Consider the following 18,871-nt stretch of genomic DNA (forward strand, 5'->3'; position numbering starts at 1 on the left):
GGGGGAGTGTACAAATTCTGCTTGAATACAAAGGGAGCTGCAAAGGATGTGAATATGGAGAAATAAGTTTTTCTATTTCTTCGTGCTGCTAGCCAGAAAGAGCTTGATTCTTTCATATTTGTATTGTCTGTGAAGAATACTGAGGTGTCATATCTGTGTCTGCTTCGTTCTAAAGATTTGGTGTTAAATCTCTGGAAGAGCAGGGAGCAACTGTGATATGTTTGACTTTCCTGGTTAGAATCTCTGGGGGTGGTTGTTGAACAATCTGTTAGAATCTAAAAGGGATAGCAGTGCTCTCATGAACACCACCAAGTTTTAGAAGACCTGTATTTGCTGTATACAGCATTGATGTGTTTTAGGGGATTCCAGAAGCAGTGAGACAATTTGCTTTGATGTTACAATCTGGTATCTGATTAAGTTTGTTTTTTCTTCTTCTTCCAGTTACTTTTTCAAACAATTCTTTCATTAGCAGTTGTTAAAATGTAAGTTATGTGTTCACTTGTGTGCTATAAATATTTATATTAAGAACTTATAAATAATGTAAAGAAAAATATGAGCTTAGTGAAAAGGTTGTTGTTTGACTGGGCTTGAAATACAAACAGCTAGAGGCAAAGGCAAGTTCTTGTACAGGCATGTGCTTAATTTTAAGAGGAGCATTAGAAATCACGCTGTGTATGTTTGAATAGCTGTTACTTTCAGCAGCCTTCATTGGTCTTTTATTAAAACTGTAGCCTGTGTACAGTTCAAAACATGCATTTTCAGACAGCAGATTTCTTTTCTGTGGTTTCAAAGATATATTCTTGCATGTTGCACAGATCAGTGAGCAAAGGAGGGAATATTGTGGGCTGTCCAGTTTTGCATCTCCCAGTTAAACCTGAAAATAAGACCATAAAGTGAGGATGCCTGGTTTTCATACTTGCTAGAGTTCTGCAGTCTAGACTAACTGCCTGATATAAAGTAAAAGACTTTAAAAAGAAATATGTTCAAATTGTACTTTGCTTTTAAACTCTTTCAGTGTATTCTGGAATTGTCTTTCTTTTCCCGGTTGCTCTGAATAAGTGTTGTACATTGCATATTCTGCTCTGGACTTCCTCTGTTTGAAGAAGAATAATAGTTATTGCTAAAGTACAATGACCTATTTTAATTTTGAAGAACAGCCTAAAGAACCCATGTGTGTAAACATTTGTTTCTTTTTTTTGCCAATGCTGTTTCCAAATTGCTACTAATTAATTTGTTTTAAAAAATAAGTGTGGAATTGAACAAAAACAATTTTCCAGAGCAATGCTGAGTCCCTTGCTTCCTTAATAGTTGGAATGTAGTTGAGTTGGACAGGACAGATCAATTGAATTGTGGCAGATAATGTGTTGATATAAAGAAAACACCCTTCACCAGCTAGGGAGTAAGGGAAGAAAGGAAATAGACAATAGACTTAAATCCAAGGTTGTCACAGTAATAATGAATGCTTTATCCACCCTAATTATGTCTGCAATCTATTGGTGTTTGACTGGTTTTTCGTGGAACTTACACTGATGTCCAGGATTTCAAAAGGTCACCCACAGTATTTCAGAGTATTGGTTATAAGAGGTCTCAATGCTTTTAATGAAGTGTCTGAAGATTTATCTTTTATCAGACATTCGATGTGTTTTCACCTTGTTTTGTTACTGCCAGGTCTGGAAAACTATGGCCTGAAGCATGGTTTAAGAAAAAAAAAAGGAAAAGAAGAATTAAAGTTGGCTAAAAATAGCATCTTGAAACAGGCTTTCACTTGACATAAGATTTTTTCATTTGAAACGTTCTGAATTTGAATTTTTTGGCTGACAGATTTGTATCTCAGTTTTTGAATTTGAGAGGCATTGGAATGTCTGTGCTGCAGAAGCCTTGGGATGTATTCAGGTATTGCCTATGATATTTGAAGCTTGAAGAAAACAAATGCTCTTTTGTTCAGGTTTTCATCTAGATTGCCTTTAACATAAACTGGGTTATAGAATACTGGATAATGCACAAAGAGCTTCCTATAGCTTTCTAATCCCCCTCCAAATATCTTTTTCAGGAGTAATTATTTCCAGAATACTTTATGCTTATTAAGAAGAAACACAGAAATACTAAAGCAAGTGATCTGCACTGTCACTGGCTTAGTGTGCTGTAGTATTAAATTCAAAGGAGAAATGTTAGTGTCAGTTACAGCAAAAGAATCTCTGACTGAAAAATGTGCCACATCTGATTAGTCCCTGTCACGTGGACAGAGAATTAATGTGATACAAATAATGTATCTGCTCAAAGTACCTGTCATTATTTACCGCAGTTTCAATTATGGAAATGTGTAAAAGCATGGAACAGGTATGTGAGCTTTGGCTGTCAGTTTTGTGAAGGCAATTTAGTGGGTTTTTTTCTGTTCAAGTAGCCTTATTTCTTTAAGCAGTCAGATGAATGAATATTAGAGATGAAAACCTGCTAGAATCTTACTCTGGTATTTATGTGTGCGCTCTGCGCTTAAGTGCTCATACAGTATATTACTGTAGTGTTCTACCATATACAACTTTTTAACAGAAATGGTCATTGGTGTAATAACACAGGAATGATCGCAAATGGAGGAACTTGGATGTCCAGATGAGGTCTAGAGAGAGTACGCTTCCCAAACCAGGGTATGCTATATAATTCCTGAAGCTAGATTTTAAAATGCAGAAAACTAGTTATTTCTTGAGATGGTGTTTTAAACACTTGTGTCTTGTCTACTGCATCCCTAAAATAGCTTTGTTACAAATTCAATAGTTGTTTTTAGAAGGAAAATTGTTATTTCAGGAACAAGCAGGACCTTGTACAAGCTTGTATTTAAATAATAAGAAAGGTTGGGGGTGAAAACATCAGTTGCCTGAAAGATGGTATGTTTTCATTTTGGGGTTTTATGCTGTCAGTTGGTTCTGAACATACTTAAGCGTCTCTAGTTCAAAATTCTTACTACATTGCTTCTGAAATTATAGTGAATAAACGCATTCTTGTTGCTGACCCTTTTTGCACATTGGTGTTTCCAGTTCGACTCAGAATTCTATTTTTCTTTCTCTTATAATTTTTGCATCATCGGTGAATTGTCGTATAAAACCTGCAAATAATTATTTTACAACTGCTTTTTTCAGTGCAGACTGTTTTCTTTAAAAGGAGATATTGTTAATATAATAAAAATTTCATTTGTCACAATCAACTTGGTTGATTTAAGGTAGGAACTACTGTTTCAACATGCAAGTGTACAGGATAGGGTCTCAGTGCAAGATGCTTAATTTACGCTCTGATTGTAATTTAACTCTGTCCTGATGGTGTTGCTTTCAAATGACAACTCTTTCTTAGTTTCAGAATTCTGTGGTGGTATCTTTTCTTGAAAATGTTGAAATGGTGTATTTGAAGCATTGTTCTTGGGCTTTCCATTTTTCCTTGTGTGTTTTAATATCTCGTGCTTGTCCTGGCATACTAAGAATATAAAAATCATCTCGAAAGAGTAAATATTCCTCTTTTTTCCCCCCTAACGTATTGGTGAGGTTTTTGCTTTACAGTGTAATTTAAAATAGTAGGTTATGATTAAATGTTACAACTGGTAACTTCTAACGAAAGCCTTCATAATTTTTCATAAACTAATATTAGAATACTGTGCTTCGCGCATTTAAAGGTGAAATCTAATGAACTGTTTTGGAAACTAGATAGTTAACTTGGAGTAATTGAGTCTGCCTGTTTAAACAGCATTTCAGACGGATAGAATAGACTGTCACAGTCCATAGTGGATAATTAAATGATACATGGACCACACTTCAGTGCAGGAAGCCTCACTCCCATGTACTGTATTGATACCGTATTTTATTGAGGTATCCCAGAATGACGCTGCTCATTTTCTTTATGTTCTGCTCTGGCATACACTTGAACAGAATAGAAGGTGAAGTGTTGAAAAAAATAACTTGAATGCTGAAGTTACTTTGGCATGTCATCTGGTATGAGCTAGGCAGAAATAAAAGCTGTTTAAAATCTGCTCCCCTGCAAATGTTTTAGTAATGTAAGTGGCTGACTTTATGGCATCACATCAGAATGATTATCCTTCTTCCATTTTTTACATCTAATTCAGTTCTAAATGACTCCTTTAGTTAAAAACCCCAACCCAACTAAACAAAACACACACAGCCCCTCACCCCTTATGCTGGTTTTCTTTCTTGTTATAAATAAAGGTGTTTTATCCTTAGAAAGGTGTGATAACTCCCACTTAGGTCATAATGTGCTAAAGTACAGTGCATGGTTGCTGTGATCAACAACAGTGAGAAAGAAAATGGTTGTTAAAAGGAAAATTTGAAGTTTTTAATTGGAATGTGCACTCTTGTTTGAAGTGGTTAATATTTTGAGTTCTTATGCCAAGAAGTTCATATACTGCTTTCTGAGCATTTGTGTCTTTGCCTTAATTTATTGAATTAATTCTTTCATTAAATGTCCTTTGGGATATCTCCCATTTGTGGAACTTGTACTAAGACAGATTTCCTCTTGCAGAACTCGCAACTTAATATTAGCTGTTTCTGAAGTGAGACACTAACCTCTGTGTGCCTTTTGCAAGTAAATGTTGACAGGCTCATAGGAAATGCAGCTGACGTTAGGAAGCTTGGGTGGGGACTACAAGGAGCTGGCAAATACTACAGGGTTTAGTGCCAGACATGCTGACACAACAGTACTTCACTTGTAAAAGTTTTCTTTAGGTTTCTAATTCTGTCTTCAGAGTAACTGGAACCAAAGCAGTGTCTCTGATGCCAAGTTAAAATAGCTAAAGTAACAGTTTATGGGAAATTGAGAATGCTTTCCATGGCTTAGATCCTCAGAAATATTAGTAAAAAGAGCAAGCTTCGCTCTTAATGAAAGGGTGAGTTATGAACAGTGCCATATAATGAATGCACTGCAAAACAAGCCCATCTAACGAGAGTGTTAAAAACAGCTCAAAGAGGGAAAGACTAGCAGTGTAAAGTATCTGTAAATACTGAGCTCCGAGTGGTTTATATCACAGTTTAAATTTATTTGATTTGCCAGTTCATAGTCATATTTTGTGAGGCACCCACTTAGTAGCTTCCTTTAGCCTTCAAATAAAAATTATTTTCTTCAAATGTATCTAGACATTGAGAAATGCTATGTTGTCAATTGTGAGCACTTTTACAGCAGTTTGACCATGTCACCTTAAGTATAATGTGTTTTGTCTTGAGTTTGCAGTATTTCTGGTCTGTGTAAAAGCCTAAGAAGTACTAAAGCAAAGCTTTGAAGAGGGATAGAAGTGGAATACAGCTTAAGTTTGCTTTGCAGAAGTTCAGGCAGAGTATGAGTTGCTGCTACCTTGCTGTCTCCAGTTTTGTACGTGGGAGGACTTGCAGGAGGCATCATGGAGAGGAATCTTGCAGAGGAAGGCATGCCTGACTTACAGAATGTAAAAACTGGTGCAGTCTTGGTGGAAGGATGCAGCAATATTATATAAGCATATTGGGTGGTTTTTTTTAATGTCATCATCACCCTCAGATTTTAGGAAGCGCTTCCCTTCATTCCTTAGAGTGCAGGACTCAAAGCAAGTGTTGGAAGAAAGGAGATTCAGATGATGAATTTAATCTTTTCAGTGTTTGTGTAGAGCAGTGTGCCATGACAAGTTAGCTTTAATATTATCACCTCTTTTAAGGCAGGCACATGCATTGTGCTCTCCCACAAAAGTAGAAGCTCAGGCAGTAAACTGAAGCAGCTTTGCCTAGAGCAACTGGATGGCAGTATCTTACATCCATGGGACGCATTGGCTTCTGCTGACCTCAGAATTACGGATCACCTCTGAAGTCTCCTCTGACCTATTTTATCAAGGTAAAATTAAATAAAAGCCTTATAGAGATATAAGGAAAGACTGTTTTTAAATCTTGGAGGGGTTTTTTTTGCATGAAAACTGTCATATAAAATAGAGTGGATTGAGCAGTTTTTTCTCTGAGATCACCTTAATCATTTAACTTTGAATCTCTTATCAGTTTGACTGCGTGATGTCAGGCATTGATGTCTTTTGGACCAAGATTTGTCTTTTCCCGAAGAGTAGGACTTAGTTCATTTTTAAATCTACAAAATGTAAACTGGCGCTTTCAGAAAGCTATGTGTAGCAAGTAACTGTGTAGCCCATGACTTGACTAAATCAAGCTGTACAACTCATCATTGATTTTTTTGTGTAGATCTTGCTGGGGATCTGTTCTCATGTGTCTCTGGACATTCTGTAGCATATTTCTGAAATTTACCCTTCTGTACTGCCTGATTGCTTCCAAATTATTGCCTAGATTGTTGCCCCCCCAAGCATGTAAATTCTCTTTCTGAACCAGATCCTGTCTTTACCAGTATGGGTGTACATAAAAAGGTGTGTATGTCTTAGCTCCATAAAAAGGGCTGGAGGACATGTTTGGAAAAGAGATTTAAATAGAAGGTAATTTTTCTTTGAGATAATAAGAGATAAACTTTGGAGACCATTGTCTTTATCTTGGTCACAAATTTGTTGAATGAAGGAGGAGCTGTTACGGTGACTGAGAGATGTTACGGTGACTCTTTGCTTCTAGAGAGGAGTTCCTTTGTTGAATAAAAACTGTGCAGTATCACTGAAGGGATCTGGTCAGTGTCCAAGATTTGAACTGTGTCAGGGGATGTATTGCTGACATTTTCTATGGCCCATTTAAGCATTTCTGTTTACAGATTTGTAGAGTGATCTATTTGCAGTGCAGTGAGACTGCACTTCCTCTGGTTGAATGGTGTTGCTTAACTGTGGTCAGCTGAATTCCTTGGACAAGAGTTGGATTTTTCTAATGTAATGTCAATAGAATTTGCCAACAATAGCTGGCAATGAAGGCACATGCAATGTTAGCATGAATTTCTGATGGTATATTAAATATTGTGAACTCTGTTCTTAATCTTTTTCTGCATCTTTCTGACAAAAGTGAGCTGTGAAAATGGCTTTGCAATTATCCACTGCAACTTCCATACTAAGTCTTTCCTGTTAAGCATGAGTATTTATGAAGTCTATGGATGAACATTTGCTTTGATTTAGGAACGCTTTCAGAAGCATCGTATCTAACACCAGTTTTCTTAGACACTGATAAGAAAGTTTGAGTATCAAACTTTTTTTTTTTTTTTTCAGATGGAGCAATTGTCAGATGAAGAGCTTGACCATGGTGCAGAAGAAGATAGTGATAAGGAAGATCAGGATCTTGACAAGATGTTTGGGGCGTGGCTGGGTGAACTGGACAAACTCACACAGGTGAGGGAGGTTTCAGTCATCTCATGGAATAATTTTTTGTTAGTATTATGTTTCTTTTCAGTTGGATGCTAACTGCTTAGCACTGCCACTTGCAGCAAGGCAGACCGTAGCCTGTGACCAGTTCAGTAGTCTTTAAAGGCTTATATATTGGCTTGTTTTCCCCATCTTGAGGTTGTTAAATTCATTTTGCACAACCTGCTAGTTTGACCTATCCCAAAGGGTGTAGTTCCTTCCAAGAGTTACAGAATTGGTATTTTGTCCTTATGTATGTAGAGAAACACAGATTTTAGGTGACAAGAGATAGGCTGTGTCTCAAAACATGTGGTTTGACACTGTCCAGCTGTGACAGCATTTATTTGTTGCACCTGAACAGCAATAAGAAAAAATTGTGATTGTTGCCACTGATGACATAATAAGATACCCTGATACACCCTAAAGGACTCACCATTGTACTCTTCCTGCATCAGAGTAGCAGCTGATAGGACATCTTTTGGTCCTTCCTTCTTTCTAGTGCTTTTCCTTTGCTTCACAAGGAAATACTGCATTTTGCACGCTATGCTGCACTCCTGGGGTGATAGGCCATTCCTCTGTGACTGCCTGCAGGGTGTTTTTCAGCTGTGTGAACTGGCCTTCCTGAATAACATATTTAAACTTCTCAGTTTGTCTTTTAGAATTAAACAAAGGTATGATAACTGAAGTTTCATTAAGCTAGAAAAGAGGCAGTTCTTCTCATCTTCATCTTACCTGAAGGAAAGACTGAAGGAAAATTGAGCTAATCACGTAACAGGATTTCAAATTCAGGCTCATCTCTGTTCCTGTCTCTGCCAGCAAGTTCTAAATGTATATAGCACTATAGGGGAATTTTTTCTTTTTCTCTGAGCTCATACACACAGGGCAATAAAGAATCCTGCCTTCTGGGATGAATGGAAGAGTGTGACATGAATATGTATATACTAATTCTTGCTGGTTTTTAACTTTGAAGGGTTTTTAATGGTGTGAACCATTTTGAAGGCATAGGCTTTGTAAATCGCCATGAGTGAGGATATTCACAGAGGAGCACAATGGGTCTTAGACCCATTAAGCGTTGCTTAATTTCAGATGTTCTGTAGATCTGTTGAGCTTCAGTGTCAGCAAGATTCCCCATGTAACACATTCCACTCCAGAGGCAGCAGCTCCTGACCCTTGGGTCAGCAGCTGGATCACAGTGCCCTACTGCCTGCTACTTACAAAAATCCTGGTATTTATTATAGCCATCGTATTAGCCATCATAACATAACAATTCAATGGTCTTAGACCCTTTGTTCTCTGCCCCATTTTTTTCAAGGTATGAGCAGCCTAGAAATATAAGTATACTTGGGGCTTATAGCTACACTACTGACATGCAGGCTTCAGGATGATGTCTCAGTTCGTTGTTGATCCATGCAAATTTCTTAAAACCTACTAACAGGTACTTAATGGTAGTTCCCACATTATTTGTTTCTTCCTTCGTATTGCTGTTCAAGACAGTCTGCAACACAGCCTGACAGTTGCCCTTCTATCTTTCGCAACTACTGAGAAATGACATTTCCCCCAAAACGTTGAATGACCTCATATTGTTCTGTATAAACAAGTTAGTGGAGTTGGTTGTGTCTCAGTTCATTTATTTGGACAATCATCAAGTCTTGATGGGGCTGTTCCAATGAAGTCCTAATAAAGGGAGCTGATTAGAGTTAATGAGATCCGAAGTGCATTCTCCTGTAGTTTCAGCATTTTTTGCTATTTGTCAGCTGGACTTCAGGAGCACTAGGAGGAAAGGTTTTTGTCCCTGAGATCTTTAACTTCTTTTTAGATTTCCTAAATGTTTATTTTGAGGAGATTTGAAGTAAGACCCAGATAGATGTAAGAGCTTTTTAAAAGATCTGAAATTGTTAAAATGTCCATGGGAATCATTTGAATTCACTTTCCCTCTTTAGCTCTTGGTCTAACAAAAGCATTATAAAATGAAGTCAGAAAATCTGCAGCATGTGTGAGCAATGTTTGGTGATGATGTAGGGTGTCTTAGCATTTATCCTGCTTAAGTTATCCTGCTGTATGGTGCGGGTTAAATGAAAAAAAATTTACCTTGCTTCTCATGATTATTTAGAATTAAGCTTTTGGTGCTGTTGCAGTTTTTAGCAATTCTCAAACTTTTAGCAGTCTAATGTGTTACAGAGAATGTGCTCAGATAATAGTGAGAGTATATCACATGTGTGTCCAATGATTTGCAATAACTTTAATAAAGCTAGTAAAACACAATTGAGGTGCTTTTAACCAGAATGTATTTGCTTCACAGGAAATCTTTTGTAGCAGTCTGTGGGTTCAGTCTGAAGTAACAGGGCCTAACTTGCCTCTTCAGTCTCCAGTTTCACCAATGTCTCTAGGATTATAGATGTTTTTTACCCCCCAGCTATTCTGTCTGGAACAATACATAATCTTCATCAGAGCTAGTTGAGGTGAGGGTTTTTTCCGTCTGATGGAAGACAAGGCTTCATCACTGTCTTCTCATATGTGATGATTGACTTGCTGATTTTTTTTTTTTTTTTTTTATTTTTTTTAAGTCCAAGCCAATCTGAGGAGAGAAGGGAGCTCAGGAAGAATAAATATTAGGGGAGAAAATAGTGCATTTGATTTTTTTAATGAACGCTTGAGTAAAGAGGTAGAAAATTAACATAAAAAGTTTAGGTGAGAAACTTTATTCTGTTGGAACTAGAAGACGCTTTTCCTTCAGGCAAGTGTATCTTCAGGAACTCTCTATCCGTACAAGCATTGCCTAATTTCAGATGTTCTGCAGGCCTGTTGAGCTTCAGTGACAGCAAGAACTGGATTCCCCATGTAACACGTTCCACTTCAGGGGCAGCAGCTTCTGCCCCTGTCATATACCCCTTTGGTCAGCAGCTGGATCACAGTGCCCTACTGCTTGCTGCTTACAAAAATCCTGGTATTTATTATAGTATTATACCCATATTAGCCATCATAACATAACAATTCAGTGTATTGGTTAGAAAGAGTTCCATTTTTTAACCTATGCTAGTCTTTCTAAAAAAAACGTGCTACATAAACTGTCTGGGATTGGTTTTCATAACTTAGTGTTATTCACAGGAAAGACTATTGGAAAAAATTCTGAATTTAGTGAATTTAAATCCCTGTTAATAAAATAGGATTTTTCATTGAACGTTTTTATCTGCTTATGCTGTGATTATGCTCATAAGCTAATGGTGGATATCTTAGACCATATCTTAGACTATTATCCCAGTTTGAACGTGTTCAGATACTTGTGCAGTTTGCTGCAGAGAAATAGTTACAGGTAAGTCAGCTGTCTGTTTCAAAATGACTTAGTGTGTAACACCACTCAAAAAAGCTTTTGGAAAATGCTTCTCTCCTTTTGATTCTGAAAAAAGCAGAATGTGTTTTAACACATCATCTTCACTTCATACCTGAAGTTAAATCTGTGGTATGATGATGTATGTTTTCCATCTAAAGCCTGAAAAAGAGGGGTGGTTTTATATATACTAGTAACTTTTGAAAAATTTCTCTTAGAGAATTAATTCTCATTCATCTTAAAGATTTGCTTGTCCAATTCCTTGTCAAATTTTATTTTGCTCTTTTTTTGATCATTTTCAGAGTTTGGATGCAGACAAGCCTGTGGCACCAGTGAAGAGGTCACCTCTCCACCAGGAAACCAATCTTGCCAACTTCTCATATCGCTTCTCCATGTACAACTTGAATGGTTTGTTGAATTACTTATGACATATAGTTTAAGAAAAATAGTAGTTTAAGAAAAAATCCTATTCCAACTATGAAATAAAATATTTTAAAATACAAGAATATTCGAATACACTTACAGCTGAGGTGAGAACATATTTGCTGAGGTGAGAACATATTTGCTGAAGGTATTGCTTTCTGGTGTCCTTTCTTTTGAGTATTTGAGTCTCCTGAAGCAGTATCTTTTACAACACCTAGTATCTGAGAACTCTAGTGTAGTATTTGTATAAAAAAGCTTGTTCTGGGATCTGGTCTCATGAAAGAAAGAATTAGTGTGTATCTGTAAACCAGGAAGAAAGAGCATCTTGTTTTACAGAGCAGGATGCAAGAATATACCTACAGGATGCTTTCAAGATAAACAGAAGGAAACCGTAATTTAAAGGCTTGAATATGTATATAGTATTACTGTTTTGGTTTTGTTTTTTTAAAACAGTTGCATTACTTTAGCAGAAAATGCTTAGCAAAACATCTGCACTTTTTCAAAAAGTGAGGCATGAGATTATGCAAATGTATTTTTACATTCTGTTCACAGGAAGGCAGTTTAAACTTTTCAGATGTAATCTGAACATTCATAGACTTCTTTTGCTGACAAATGTGTTTAACCCAAATAGTGTGAAAGTTGCACTGGTCAAGAATAGTCGTGCAGATGAATTTCTGTTTAGCAGTGTGCAGAGATTTTGCAATACAGATGGGAAAAGAAAATACTGCTTCCTTTGCTCTCTTAACCATTAGATTTGATAACACAAAGTGAAGAGTTGCAAATGAAATAACTCTGCACGTACTGACTACTCATTTGTTGCAGAAGCCCTGAATCAGGGGGAGACTGTGGATCTGGATGCCCTCATGGCTGATCTCTGTTCCATAGAGCAGGAGCTCAGCAGCATCGGCTCTCATTCAGCAAACAATGCTGCAGTGAAACGCCTTGCCACAGAACCCAGAACTCCGAAACCACCTGCTAGTCGACCTGCTACTAAGCACGGCAGCGTGAAAGGATTATCCTCCTCCTCTGCTAAGGTGACTAAACCGTCACATGCCAACGTGTCTCTGGATGACATCACTGCACAGTTAGAAAAGGCCTCTTTGAGCATGGATGAGGCAGCCCAGCAGTCTACTGCGGAAGACAGCAAGCCAGTGGTTAATGCCCAGCACAGGAGGACAGCATCTGCTGGCACGGTGAGCGATGCTGAGTTGCGCTCTATCAGTAACTCCTCCCGTTCCAGCGTGACCTCTGCAGCTTCCAGCATGGACTCCTTGGATATCGATAAGGTGACGAGACCTCAGGAACTGGACTTGACATCACAAGGGCAACCAATCACTGAGGTAGGGTGTGACTAATTTGAGATTTTTGTTTCGTTTGGGTTTTTCTCTTCAAACTTACACACACTGTACCACCTCATTCCCATGCTGACACTTGTAACTAAACATCTGCAGTGCAATGGGGTTGATCGAAAACTTGCTTTTACAGGAACTGCACATGTTGTGGCTACTTCTTTCTCTGTTTTTGGTTCTGTCTGTAAGGAAACTTCTTGTAAAGAATGTGTTTTGGTATCTTTAAGAGCTTTCCCCATCTCTTCCTCCTCTTAAGCCAATCATGCATTTTAATGTTTTTTTATAGTTAATATTTTTATTTGAAGTAAATGTCACATATTGCTTTTAATTTAAATGTGAGGAGTGCACAGCTGTGGCAAAAAGAAAGCACAACTGACAAAGCTCTGTTCCTGTTATAGTACAGTTAATACCCGAAATGCATGGAGCAATTTATGGGTGTGTGTCTGGAGCTGTACTATACCACTACTTAATATTCTTGTTTAATGTATGACAGGAGGAACTCTTTGAAGCAATACACAACACGGAAAAATAACTGGGCTGCAATACAACATTAGCAGATATTCATTTGGGATTTTGGTGCTTTGACATTGATTAATCACAGAGGAAACTTCAGTAAGAACAGCCAGTTCAGTGAGCTTTGCAAGTGCTGGTGACTTGTGAGAGAAAATGTGTAAATTGTTCCAGTGAATTTTGAGAACTTAAACTTAGAAGCTCTCTTGTAGAAATGCTCTCTGAAACAGAAATCTGACCTGTTAAAATGTCAGTTATACTAGTATGCATGTTCTCTTTCATGAGAGAAAACTGGAACAAGCTGAGTTTATTCTAATCAATAATTAAAACTAATCTGAATGAGCTGTGCTGGAAGCATGGTTCTACACATCTACAACAAAAGTTCATCTGATGTAAAGTGAATGATGCAGGCTTGTCAGTCTTACGATCAACTCACTGAGGTCACACTTTGCTTTAAATCTTTATTTGAAATGGTGAGAAATGAATGAGTGACAGTTTAGGTCAACTTTCTTTTTGCATAAAAAGTTTGTTTTCAGTATGCTTTTATTGGAGATGTCGTATTCAGTGAAGCAAAACAGATAGAAATGTGCCCTTTGCTCTTTGGAAAGTTAAAATGCAAACCTTTGCATTATTGCTGTAGGCCTGAGTGTTCAAGCCCAGCCTACGACAGTCATTGATTATATTGTTGTTTGTTTGTCAATCATTTTCTTTTTATGGTATGAAAAGGCTTGGTTTTGGCTTTTTGTTGGGTTTTTTTTGCATCTCCAGCTGATATTCATGGTTATATCTTTGTCTTTATGATGTAGAAAATTAGGCAGTCTTGCATTTTGGTCTCTTCTCGAGCTAAAAAGATGATTTATGTGAATTAGTTGCTCTAGCTTGCATAGCATAAGAAAAGCATGAGTGTTGCATTTTTTGATTTTTTTAATGCAAGATGATTTCTGCAGTTGATCTTGCAGGTCTCCCTCTAGATTCTCTCTCCTACTTTGGGAGTTGTATGCTTGAGGCATCAGTAAAATTGCCCTTCTTGTCTCCCAGTTTTTTTCAATTCTTTGTGTTTTGAGTAATCAACAACCACCTGCTACCGTTAATTAACTTGATGTTGGTGAATCAAGGGACAGAGGTTAAGAAGTTGCCTTGTCTTCACAGGAAGCTAATCTGTATTGCTGCAAGTATTGCAGTTGCTGTTTCAGTTGCTTTCTGATCTCTTGGCCACTGACTCCAAGGCTCAAAATCATCCCCAAAAGCTTTTCTCAAAGACGTTTGCCTTTGTATAAATCCAGTGATTGCTTCTCATACAAGGATGTGGCTGTTGTTTCTCTGCCCAGATAAGTTGATAAGAATGATTGATTGATTCCTTTGAAGGGGATAACCAGAAAACGTCAGTAATTTGAGATACAGATTCTGCTCTCCTGTTGAGAACAGAAACCTCTGCACTCACTAGCCATGCTATTTGATTTGGCTCTATCTATTCTTTTTAATTTCAGTAGCCTGAGGAAGGTGTTCAACTCTGAGAAGTCATCCCCAAGTTCACAGAATTGGTACTCAACTATTCATTATTAAAATTATGGAATGGGATGGGGCTTCTTACTGAGAAGTAAGTTTCTTTTTCCATCACTGGTGAACAGAGAAAGGGAAATCACTTTTTTTTTGAGTTTGTGACAGATTCTGTGGTGCTGTTTTTTACATTTTTACATTTAGCTTTTAAATGGATTTTTAGGAAGAGTTGTTGGGTATCAACAAAGCAGTTTATTTCCTATTTCATTCATTTAGTGCCCAAAAACTAGTTTAAAGGTTTATTAATCCTCTTGGCTAGGTTGTAAACCAAAACACCTTTTACTAGTAGGGCTGAATTGTACCCTCCCACCCACACAGTTGACTCAATGGTGCTCTTCCTAATAGAAAACATCCTGCTGAGGAAGTAGCCTTTGAAGAAGTCCTAGTGTCCATACAGGGAAAAAGCCCAACAGTTTTTGTGCAGAAAGTGGGAGAGGCTGTTTATTCATGGTCACAGCAGATCTGTTTTGAGATTTGTTACTGTAAAGTAGTGCTTTCAGTTAGCTCTTTTCTTTTTGCCTCTCTTCCTTGAGACTGCCTGTAGGTGAGCTGACCTTTAAAATTTTTCTTTGCTGCTATGGCTCTTCTGAAAGAGGTCAGTGTCTTGGCAGCTCTGCCCTTTTGGCCGATACTTTCTGTCTTCTCCAGGCAGTATAGGCACTTCAAAAAGTCATCCTTTCTGCTGCAACTTCATGTTATGCTCTTCCTAAATACAATGGAAGACAATTTGGATGGGAGGAAATGCTTGCCTGAAAAAGGAAATTAGGCTTTGCAGTTAAAAACTTCAGTGTTCTGTCTTAAAAAATAGTTCTGCTCTGTATTTAAGAGCTCACTGACCTGGAAGCACAGGAATATCCTGTAAAAGAACTGCTGTACACTGGCCCACTGAAGGTACGTGTGGTGTAGTATACTCTCTGGCTGGTTATAGGGACCAATGTTACAGAAAAAGGCTGCAATTCCACAGCCACTAGAAATGGGAGGATATGACTTCCCTTTCCTCTCATCCTTCCTTTCTCACAGTTCTTCCTTACACTGTCTCATCTCCTCCCTTGTCCCAGCTTTGGCACTTAACTGGTACTTAGTACACCAAACCTTTCTGCTTCTATTCTGGGTCTCATTCTGTGTTACTTAGGTGAACTGCAGAGGCTCAGAGGACTGATGCACATTAGCAGGATTGTAGCCAAGGACTGGCAGCTGAAAGGGAGAGCAGGAACTCACTTGGTGGTGGTAATGGATGATTCAGAACTTCTTGCCTGAGCATTTGGACAGGCACCTTAGTGTCTTGTCTTCCTCTTCATCCTAGCAGCCTGTGCTGTAGGAAATTCCTGGGATTGAAGATATATCAGCATGATGACCGATGATAACTCCCAGTGGTCGTATTGGCCAGGACCATCCTTGTATTTATTCTAAATTTGTCTTTATGCCACTTTCAGAGGAGTTGACTGGAGTTCCCTTGGTTGCCTAAAGTTGTGGGTTTATTAGTTGTCATCATGGTTTAACTGTCCTCCTTTTTTCCTTTCCTTTCTTTAAACATTGCAAATGTCGATGTTTCCAAAGATTATCGCTTTGTAGTCTTGAGACCTTGTCTTGGTGGTACTAAGTGTTTTCTGGCTGCACTTACATTCTTGTCTTTAGTCTCCCCTTAAGTATTGTTGAATAAAAAAAAAGTTGTTTCCACCACACTCTAACCCCCATAATTTTTTGCTAAATTGAAATTTGTCTTTGACAAAATGGCTTCACAGATCCTTGCTTAAGCAGTATTCTTTCTTGAATTGGTAGGTTGCATTTCATTTTCTCTACTTTTAGTTGTGTAATGTGGCATACACTTTACAATGTTATTTCGGGGGGGCTGTAGGGGAGGTGCTTTACTTGTATGTAGACCAGAATAGTGGAGTACTAGCATGAGTTAAAGGTAGGGGAAATGATGACTCTATGACTAACTTGTTGCCTCCACCCACATTATCTTTTTCTTCTTCCTTTGGTCCCTCTGCCAGCAAGAAGTTGTCTCTGTTTTCAGTGAGCTGTGTTAGAGTAGAAGGAGAAGAAAGCAGAGGGGAGAGAGTAGAGAACTGTGTTGATGATGCTTATGTAGCTGTTTGTGTCTGGTGGGTGAAAGGCTCCATTCATGGGCAGTCATTGTTACTGTCCTGCACATACTCAGTGAAGAGGTTGCAGATAAGTTTGAAGTCTGCCATCTGGTCTGGCACAGTTCAGCGTCACCCTCCTAATATGCCAGAGCTCTTTATGTCTGTAACCCAGTTTGCACAGCTGAGAGATTCTGGACATACAAAGATAATGCAAAATTTAGCAGTCGGTAACACTACATGATTTAATTGCATTTTATTTTTTAGCTTTTACTTAAACTCATTGTAGATTTATACTTGATGCATGAGGAGTAAAAATCATGAGAAGAGAGTGCCAGTGCAATAAAGCTACATGGTTTGTGCTTCACTTGACAGAGAAGGCAGTGTAGAGTAAACATTAATGTTTCTTTCAGAGTAAACAAGGGAGCTTTGGAGTCATGACTGTTAGTAGCAATTGTCATGTAAGCTCAGCACCCATAAATAAATCTGTACTGGCCAAAAGATCCTGTGGGATAAAATGGAAAACTTGAAATGGATGTAAGTGATAATAAAGTTTGTGTTTCATAGCAATTTTGCCATAGTTCTTACATGGAAATGCTAGCATTTCATTTGCCTGTGCAGTGGTATAACACAGAAGCTTTGGTACCCGTTTAAAATAATTGAGGGTCATGTTTTATGTGGGATTGCTAAGTGTTGCATTGTATGAAAACGCAGTTAACGTATGCAGAGAAATAAACTGATGATATATATGGTCTTTGTTAGGCAACGCTGTCTTAAAATAGAGTTGGACTGCTGAATCTCGTGTTATTTGGAGGTGATTTAAAGAAGAGTTGTAGTCTATTTTAGCTCTTGCAGGAATAGAGCATTATTAGCTTTTGTATTTTGGGAGCTTAAAGTTTGAGTAGTTTTCCTTATGGTCCATGTGATGTGTGGTTAGCAGATGTGAAGGATGTTAGACTCCAGTTTGTGAGAGTAGTCACAGATAAGCAACTAACAAGGCATGGCAGAGGTTTAGTTTGTGTTTCTTCTAAAGACTTTTTTAAAAAATCGTTTTATTTTCTGCCAGTTGTGTTATGTCCTTAGTTTAGTACACAAAGTCTGTTCTGGAGCATTTCCAGTTCCCCTTTTCCTAAGCTAACAATAGTCAATGGAAAGACTTAATTTGAAACACAATTAGACCATTTCTTCCGCTTTTTTTTTCCCAATTATTAGTCACAAAGTATTCTTTAAAAAGTCAACAGTAAGGGAAAATTGTGTGTATCTGTCATCCTGAAGCGTTACTTTGGCTTCCAGTTTTGTTGGCATAAGAAGTGTGAGCCATCCAGCTTTCAAATGTTCTTGAAATACATGTAAAATGACTCTTCATTTGCCAGATTTTTGGAAGCTTTCAAAGCATTCTCTGAGATAAACATATGATTTTATAAAATATAAACAATATTTATGTATTTCAAACACATAATCAAATGTGCTTGGCTATGCATAATTGTCATATGATGGACTAGAACCCAAGGATTGCTAATACACTCTTCCCAATGCCTGCAAAACTAGCACATAAACTTTTTTCACATTATACTTAAGAAATCTGTAAAGCAAATGATGGGAAGGGATAATTTTAATTTTTTTTAAAGCATTTTCAATTGGGATCCAAAGGAAGCATTCTAAAAGTTTTGTTTACTGCACATGCATGGAATGGTACGTTTCAAAAATTGGGGTATATAGATTTCAAATACATGAAAGGGAAATAAGAATGTAAACGTTATCCTTGCATTGGTTAAATCCTGATTCTCCACTCAGTGTATCTGACTTATTTTATAGCTATGGTTTTAAATTTGTCCTGTAGCTTTTCCTCATGGGAGATAACTAATTGAAGTGTAACAGAAATCATAAAACATGTAAGAATAGTTTCTCTTCTGTCAGCTTTGCCTCACACTGATGAATAAACTTAAAAGTTCCCTCCATGGAAGGAACAGGAAAATGGACTTGTTATATATGTATAACAAGTGTGTATATATATAATATATAATATGGGTCTTGTTTTACACCACTGGCTGGCAAGGCTGGTATCCACTCAAAAATTACAGTTAGAGTGTACTTTGTTACTGTAAGTGTGAACACCAAAGGCATTGTGTCTACCTAAATATACTCTTTCTTTGTGGTTGTTCTGTAAGGATGGAGTCTTCTGTGGACAAGCAACTGCATGACTCACCCTGCTGTCCCAAATGCTGGGTAAATAAGCACACTTTAAAATGAATCTCTTTGCTTTTATGCCTGTTCCACAGCACTTCAGAAAAATACTTGTGTTTATGAAAGGATTTCTTGAGGAAAAAAATGTATCATTAAT

General features: G+C 37.6%; 1 protein-coding gene across 3 annotated transcripts in view; it reads left to right on the top strand.

Annotated features, from left to right (window-relative positions):
• The window catches only part of RAPH1 (Ras association (RalGDS/AF-6) and pleckstrin homology domains 1), a 94,071-nt gene that overhangs the window by 28,647 nt on the left and 46,553 nt on the right, over positions 1-18,871 (top strand). For 2 of the 3 annotated variants that reach the window (XM_048309286.1, XM_048309288.1), the window contains exons 2-4: positions 7,151-7,270; positions 10,910-11,015; positions 11,853-12,370. In XM_048309286.1, coding sequence (XP_048165243.1) covers positions 7,151-7,270; positions 10,910-11,015; positions 11,853-12,370 — 744 coding nt within the window. Of the gene's footprint in view, positions 1-5,545; positions 5,848-7,150; positions 7,271-10,909; positions 11,016-11,852; positions 12,371-18,871 lie in introns of those variants that run through there. The other variant, XM_048309287.1, reaches the window with a different exon arrangement.

This window comes from Corvus hawaiiensis, chromosome 7, assembly GCF_020740725.1.
Source record: "Corvus hawaiiensis isolate bCorHaw1 chromosome 7, bCorHaw1.pri.cur, whole genome shotgun sequence".
Lineage (NCBI taxonomy): Eukaryota > Metazoa > Chordata > Aves > Passeriformes > Corvidae > Corvus > Corvus hawaiiensis.